Genomic DNA, 8043 nt, shown 5'->3' on the forward strand with positions numbered 1-8043 from the left:
ATAATTCGAACCATTTGGCTGCCATTTGACACCGCAAACGGTTGTGGCTGGTCGTACTTTCCACTCTGTATCGCCAATTTTATCGCTTTTCTGGCGCAACTGTTGCAGCACTGCAGCGCTATTGCGCTTATAGAGCGATCGAAATGCAGCACCGGCGTGTCCGTTGCGTGACTAACTCACAGCAAAAAAAAAAGCGGTTGGCGCACAACGCGAGATGCGGGCGGGCGATGCATTCACATGGCCGTCTGTTGCATCCGAGAAAAATAGAGTCCAAGGTTTGTCAAGGGGCGGGTGGGGTTGGCTATTTGTTTGCGTTGGTTATTGTTGTCTTCCTGGCTTTAGCTTACGCTCTGCACGATAGGTAATTCCCCGCGAAGATGAAGGTTAAGCTACGCTGTAGAAGGTTGAATATAGCCATTGGGCTTTGCAAACGAGTGTGATGTTTAATTAAAACCGAAACAAAAGGTTTGCTAAGTTATCTGTTTCACTTTCTGTAAGCTGAGTATCAGTATTCGCTTCTATCTATTTCCATCTCTATCTATCTATCTGAAGCTATGAACTTTGGAACTGAAATAACAAGTTTAAGAACAGGTTTCGTTAGCTTCTTGTTCTTTTGATATTTCTCTATTCATTGCATAGAGTGTCCACCATTTTTCCAAAAATGTTCCACTGTCAATCTCCATCGCATTCGCATTATGCGCTAGCTTGTTAGCAACGAATGTAAAATCGAAATCCTAACCCAAATGCTTTTCAAATTACCCTCCAGGTTGGCAACACTCTTGAGCACGATCCACCTACCTTTCGGTTGGTGTATGCGTGCGATCGGTACCCGAAATGACAGCCACAAGAGTTGGCAGACCCCAAATGCTAGTACAAACGCTCGGTACGCCACGAAGTGCACTAGCCGAAGGGGACACTGGTTGGCCGTAAAACTAGTAGAAGCTAGTTATGCGTTGGCAGCCCTACCCCATCGCTACGAGTGCTACGAGTAGTGAGGAACCGACGTTTGCCGTTGAACAAGCGCATGAGCAAACCAACCAACAGGGAAGGGGGGAGATCGCTAGACGACGCTGTAGACAGCTGGAGGACGATGGATCGTGGACCGGTGCCGCAAACACTACTTTCAGTTGACGATCGGAGATCGAAGTGAACGGACGCTCGCCATTCAATCCGCGAATCCAGTGCGCGCGGTTCGTTTTGTCGTGAAAGTTTGGTGTTTGCGGTGGCCTGTTGGTTGGCCGTTAGGTCGTTAAGACGGTGGCCAATAAATCGGGCACGAGATAAGAGCCAAGATCTGCATTGTGGTGCGTTGCGCGTGAAAGTTGTGGCCAAACGGTGCGACGGTTGTTGAAAGAAATACTTTTTCTCCCCGAACGGAAGGAAAAGCTCGACGCTCTAGCGGAGATGGAAAACCAAAGCTACGTCGCGGATGAGGGCGGCCACGGTACCGTACTGCAGACCATCCGGGTAGGTAACGAATTTTGGAAAGCCACTTCAACCACCTCTTCTGGCCGTGGACGCGATCTGCACGATCAACCAGCACGAACGAACGATCTGCGTTCACGTGCGCCGATGAGGCCGATGATCAACCGCAAGCCGTGCTGTGGCGGTACTTCCCGCCAAACTGGTTTGTGACTCAAAATGGATTTTTTTGCCTATTGCCTCTCTATTCCTGCCTATTGCCTATCTCTCCTGGATGCCTCTCTATTTTGTCGCGTTCGTTCTCTGTTTCTCTCCTAATGATGAAATATATAAACGCCGACATAGCGAGTTATGTAAGATGAGGCTAAGTTGAATATAAGAGCAGACTTTGTTTGAAGCGAATCTTCATTCCCCAAAAGTGACTGTGCTGAAGGTCATGTCGTTGGCGTTCGGTTGTGTTTGCTGTTCATTTCGCATTTGTGTGGATCGAGTGTTTGTTTATTTCTTATATTGATGCTTAATTCATGCTTGATCAATACAGTTTGCTAAGTTGAGGTGAAAGTTTGATTCCTAAGTTTTCCCTACGGGTTTTAATGTTTATTCTCTATTTCTTATTATTTCTCATTTTTCCTATTACTTTTTCCGAGTATTTGGTCCGAAGTTGGGGATTACTTATTTATTAGCTACTTTTTTTTGTTTATTTCTTTTGTTACTATCTTTTTCTTTCAATTGTGTCAATTTGTATAAATTTTAAAAGCAAATTTCAATGTGATTTAAATCCACGGTCTTCTATGTACCAACTTATACGCGATTCATAAAGTTTTTTTAAAAAATAAATCAAATAAATAAATCAAGGAATGAATCAAACAGTTACTTGTAAAGCTGATAAACCGATCTAAAATAACAAAAAAAAACACATTCCATTGATCGAATCATCATTCGAATAATTCCGGAACATTCCATTGAACGAGTTAAAATCATATTCCATCGAAAGCACATCGGGAATCGTAGTTCCACGAAAAAGAAAGACGCACACAACCATTCTATTTCCATTTTCCACCGTAGCGTGCAGCAGTGATCACGGGAGGGAAGTTATGTGGCGGGAAAATCCGCGAACATTTTGATCGGCTTGCACGTGCGGCTCCCGAATGGCGGTCTGGCGTAGGCGTGCGACCGGCAAAACCGGCGATGCGCCGACACAAATTGGCACAATTGAAGAAAGGGTCGCCATTCGCCTTCGCGACGCAAGGGAAGCAAACCAGGAAAGGGAAGTGCGCCACAAGTGTGTGCCGGTCGCGCCAAAGGGAATTGATTTGCGTTGTTTGAATCAATCCCCGGTCGGAGCCGATTGCCAGTTGACAAGTGTTTTGCGTCCTCACCATTACGATGAATGGTGCGGTTTCCTTTCGGGGAATACATCGTGGAGCATTGCGCTGTCCTTGAATGGGAAGGAGAGGGCCTACGGTTGAAGGAAACCTTCCTTCAACATAGGATTTTCCTGATGCAAGAGACTGAGACTCAAACAACTAGTGTAATACATTACGCGAGACCACACAATCAATCAATTGAATGGTATTCTAAACAATCGTCTGGAGATAACAGTGACACGTGAGAGGCAACCTATCGTTTCGTTCAAGCTGTTGCTTGAATTCAGCAACAACATGCACCAGCTGGCTCCAGTGAACAATAGAAACAACAAACTACTTTATGTCTGGAACTGGCGCAAAGGATAATTTTAATGGAATTAATTTCTCTTTCACCTTCCAGCACCAGGATCCGGTGAAGCTGGAACAGAATGGAACACCGACACAGGTGAAGCCATTGCGCGAAAAATGGGGCCGCAATCTCGAGTTCCTGATGTCCTGTGTGGCCCTGTCGGTGGGCTTCGGTAACGTTTGGCGTTTCCCGTATACGGCGTACAAAAATGGTGGCGGTGCATTCGTCATCCCTTATCTGATTGTCCTGTTTGTGATCGGTCGACCGATCTACTACCTCGAGATGGTGTTGGGCCAATTCTCGAACCGGGGCTGCGTTAAGGTGTACGATCTGGCACCGGCCATGCGCGGTATTGGCGTTGGTCAAACGATGGCCATCTTCACCGTCATCACGTACTACACGGCGGTGCTGGCCATCACACTGCGCTATCTGATCGTTTCGTTCAGCAGTGAGCTACCGTGGGCCCGATGTGATCCCAGCTGGACCAACTGCATCGATTCGTTGGCCACCGGTAACCTCAACACCGCGGCAGACAACGTCACGATACTGAACCGGACGTCCGCTGAGCTGTACTTTGAGTAGGTGATTCCTTCCATAACATAATGGCCACCGTTTCTGCGTCGGGGAATAACCGGCGAATACAGAGACACGAGGACACGACTGGGTGCTAATGTTTTCCATTTCGCGTTTCGCAGCAAAACGGTGATGCACTCGTACGACTCACTGGAGGGAGGATTGGGGTACCCCGACTGGAAGCTGGTGTTGTGTCTGATCGTCGCTTGGCTGTGTATTGTTGGCGTTCTCATCAAAGGTATGTCATGCCAAAGGGGGGATGGATGAATCATCTCGCGTAGAATCGAGTACGTGATGCTGCAGTAGAATTCGAAGCATGTCCAAAGTAGCGAGAATGTTTGAAAGGTTTTATGGAAAAAGAATTTTCTTAAACAAAACCCTTTTTTGTACTGGAAATTTAGATAGAAAAAAATCTATAGCCAAGTTCATGGAATTAGCATGGAATTAAATTAATTAAGTTTAACTACACTAGATAATCATTATTTGCTGCACGCACTAATGGTTTGTTAAATTTTATTGATTAATTCCATAAAAAGCAGCTTTATTTCATTTTTTGAGTAAAAATCTACATTAATTCAACTAATATTGTGTAAATATATATTGAGTAAACAATTTTAAAAAGTCATTCAAAACAGTAAATATAGTCCACTTAAGGGTTTCCGTATTTAATTTTGTTTCGTGACCCATATTTTGACATTTTTCCTGAATGCTGATCCTTTCAAGAACATTGTGTATTTTTTTTTTGGATCAATCGAAGCAAAACTAACCAAGTTATAGATTTTTTTAAATCCGCGTTTCATACATGACTCCACGCAGCTCGCTACTTTGAAGAGCATTTTTTCTAATGTCCCATCACGCAGTTACGATGGGCACCGGAAAAAGTATCTCAGACGCATCATCACAAGATTGATGCCACGGATGAAGTTTTTAATCAATCTTCCCCAAAATAGAACCAAATATTCTTCAAAAGTTGTAGTTTAATATGACGTACACTTAAAAGAATAAAAGTTGAATGGTTACGGCACAAAAAATCGTCAAAACCGGGCCTTATTTCTCATTCACTTACATTTTCAAAAGGACCTACCCCAAACACAACCTTTTAGTAAAGATAATAAGAGCTAAATGTCCATTTCGTTCTACCAGGAATCAAAAGCTCCGGCAAAGTGTCGTACTTCCTGGCCATCTTCCCGTACATCATCATGGCGATACTGCTGATTCGTTCGCTTACCCTCGAGGGTGCCTGGAAGGGTATCAGCTTCTTCTTCACACCACAGTGGGACAAGCTGCTCGACATTAAGGTCTGGTACGAGGCGGTCACCCAGTGCTTCTTCTCACTCACCATCTGCTTCGGTGGGTTGATCGCGTACTCTTCGTTCAACAATTTCTCCAACAACATCTACCAGTAAGCTCGCTGTCCTCAACAATGATCCTCTGTTTGTTTTATGTCTGTTACTAACATGTACTAAATCCTGGACATCCACTTTTCCCGCTTTGTTTCCATCTGCAGACACGCCGTAATTATCACCTCACTCGATACGGCCACCTCTCTGGTGGCGGGCTGCGTCGTGTTCGGTGTAATCGGCCACTTGGCGCACGTCACCGGCCAGGAGGACATTTCGAAGGTGGTGAAGGGAGGTTTCGCGCTTACCTTCAAGACGTACCCTGATGTGCTGGCCAAATTTACCCACATGCCACAGTTCTTCTCGATCCTGTTCTTCTTTATGCTGTTTCTGCTCGGCATTGGCACGCTGATCGGTATCGTCACTTCCGTCATCACGGCAATTCATGATCAGCAGCCAAGGATTGTGCGGTGGAAGATAGTGATCGGTGTTGCCGCTGTCGGATTCTGCGTTGGGCTCGTTTATCTGACTCCGGTGAGTGATGGAGTGGCTCGCAATTGGAATATAATTGGATCGAAATGGAGCTTCTTCTAATGCACATTGGGGTCTCTTGTAGGGTGGTTTATTTGTGCTGGATCTGTTTGATTATTTTGGTGCGACGCTTGCCACACTCACGTTGGCCGGTTTCGAGCTGGCGACGTTTGCTTGGATCTACGGCGTTAATCGGGTGTGCAAGGACATCGAATTTATGCTCGGCATCCGAACCGGACTGTTCTGGCGTATCTGCTGGGGAATTGTAACGCCCGTTTTAATCATCATCATTCTAATCATCAGCTTCATTAACTTTGAAGTCAAAAAAGTGCCAACCGGGTACAACGGTAAGCAGTAGAGTGGCGGCCTGATCAGAAAATGTGCCCTTTACCATCTAACCGGAATGCTCCGAATCCCCTTTTCAGCCCTTGGTTGGTGTTTGTTTGCATTCTCGGCGCTACAGCTTCCCGGGTGGGCCATCTACGCCATCCTGAAGCGCAAAGGTCCGACGTGGCAGGAAAGCGTTCGTGCGGCTTTCCGTCCGATGGCCGACTGGGGCCCGGAAGATGACCAGAAGCGAGCGAACTACAGTGAATGGATCGAGCAGTACCGGCAGCGGTTAGCAGGATCCAACGAAAATACACTACTCCACAAAATACGCCAAAAGCTGTTCAGTTAAGTTTGCCATGGATGCCGGCCACGATGATGGTAGAGGCAGATTTCCGACCGGGAGAATACAATACAAATATTTACTTTAAATAAAAGCTGCAACCAGTCCGCCGGGGGGGGAGTTGCGATATGCTTGGGTTTGCATGCTACCATAATGCAAATATATGTGCGGAAGCGGCGTCCACAGCTTGATCCAAAATAGATAGCTCATTCCGGAAATGACGCGCATCGGCACGTGACGCACGCCCGTGACGCACACGTCTTGGCAGCACAGAATGCAAGTTTATCCACGAACACCAATCACTGTTTTGTGCCATTTTGACTGTATAGTAAGTCGTTAAAATTACCTTTTTCGAATAAAAATATTTCGTTTCGTATTCTGGTTGGTTGTCATCCAATTGGTTCCATGTGTAAGATCGATTGACAAAGTTGTTAGTACGCAAAACCGTTAGTAATTTCTGAGTATAGCTGAACACACACGAAAGATAATGTGATAATTTGTTCGGAAGCATAAAAATAATTTAATATGCAGGTCCTAATTTAAAATTAGTGATCGTTATAAAAAAAAGCAGGATTAGAATGCGATTGGAATGGAAGAAAGAGGCAATCGATAATGCATAAAGCGCACATAAAAACTATAAGCACATTGAATATCCTATTTAAATTGTAGGCCGTGATCGAATTTTATATTTCTATACGTTGAAATGCTTATTAAGAAGCAATATTTTGAAAAGGATTAAAATGAACTAGAAAAGATATTTTTAAAACAATAAAACAAAATGAAGAAAAAACAAATAAGAATACCGAATTACTGAACCAGAATTGATCGAAAAAACAGTTAAAAAGCACTAGCCAAAGGGATAAACCTCGTTCGCGTACTGTTCGCCACTGGCATGCGTTTGTCATCAAACTGGCCGCCCGGCGCATCGCTCTCTCGGTGACATAACTTTGGCAAGCTCTCAGCTGGGAGTAAATGCAAAACACCCTCCCACCCTCTTACTAACGCCCACCCGTCTGGCTGGGTGGATGTATTAGTGTGCTTTGAATACTACTACGCCCTCTCTCCCTCCACCCCTTTTCCATAAAGCTGCTGTCGCGAGTATAAACGCGACTTCGCGCCCATGACCGTGACCGCCACCGGACTCTCGACACCCCCGGACTCCGACGCGATGCGATGCGATGTGAACCGATTGCCAGCGACACGAGGCGCGCGTGCGTACTCGAGTGCTGCTAGTAGCGGTTGTTTTCATTCAACAATTTGCCACCCCGCCTCAACACACAGCGAGACGAGGACTCCACTATCGGCACTACGGCTTCGGACGGATGCGGCAAACTATCCGAGCATGATCCCGAGTTCGTGTTGGTGTTCGTTGTCCCAACGTCCGTGTACGTTGCCAAGGAAACGAGGGTTGTTGACGTTTTGCTGCCCTCCACCACCACATTCGGTGGGGCCCTCCGTGCAATGCGCTGCAAGCTGTGAATGGGTTTAGTGATTTGCGATGCGAGCACCCGAGAGGTGCATCACACAGACAGAATATCGCCCGGTGGGTGGATGGCCTTTGTGTGCGTCAGTGTTGAAACGCGAATACGCGATGCAGGACACTAGGCAGAAGGTAGACTTCTGTTTATAAACAGTAAATCAGCTGAGCGGGGCTGAGGTAGGGTGGATTAAGCGCATTCCACGTAGGATGGATATCAACAACAACCTTTCTCTTTCGTTGACCGAGTAAAATGAGTTAAACAGTCAGGAGCAGATAAAGCACGGTGCCACAGAGAGGTGCTAAAGAGATTT

At 45.9% G+C, this 8043-nt stretch overlaps 1 protein-coding gene across 1 annotated transcript; it reads left to right on the top strand.

Annotated features, from left to right (window-relative positions):
* The first annotated feature begins 1070 nt into the window (after positions 1-1070).
* Positions 1071-6628, top strand: LOC126577818 (sodium-dependent nutrient amino acid transporter 1-like). The gene is made up of 7 exons (XM_050239775.1): positions 1071-1467; positions 3190-3716; positions 3834-3949; positions 4855-5113; positions 5219-5585; positions 5668-5929; positions 6008-6628. The coding sequence occupies exons 1-7, from the start codon at positions 1405-1407 to the stop codon at positions 6259-6261; spliced, it is 1848 nt and encodes a 615-aa protein (XP_050095732.1). The 5' UTR covers positions 1071-1404; the 3' UTR covers positions 6262-6628.
* Positions 6629-8043: the final 1415 nt, after the last annotated feature.

This window comes from Anopheles aquasalis, chromosome 3 (genome assembly GCF_943734665.1).
Source record: "Anopheles aquasalis chromosome 3, idAnoAquaMG_Q_19, whole genome shotgun sequence".
Lineage (NCBI taxonomy): Eukaryota > Metazoa > Arthropoda > Insecta > Diptera > Culicidae > Anopheles > Anopheles aquasalis.

Bases quoted from the DNA above. Each gene is read 5' to 3' on its own strand.
- LOC126577818 (XM_050239775.1), top strand. From the start codon at position 1,405: ATGGAAAACCAAAGCTACGTCGCGGATGAGGGCGGCCACGGTACCGTA. The intron at 3,950-4,854 runs GTATGTCATGCC...TCGTTCTACCAG, and splicing joins TGTTGGCGTTCTCATCAAAG to GAATCAAAAGCTCCGGCAAA. The intron at 5,114-5,218 runs GTAAGCTCGCTG...TTCCATCTGCAG, and splicing joins TTCTCCAACAACATCTACCA to ACACGCCGTAATTATCACCT.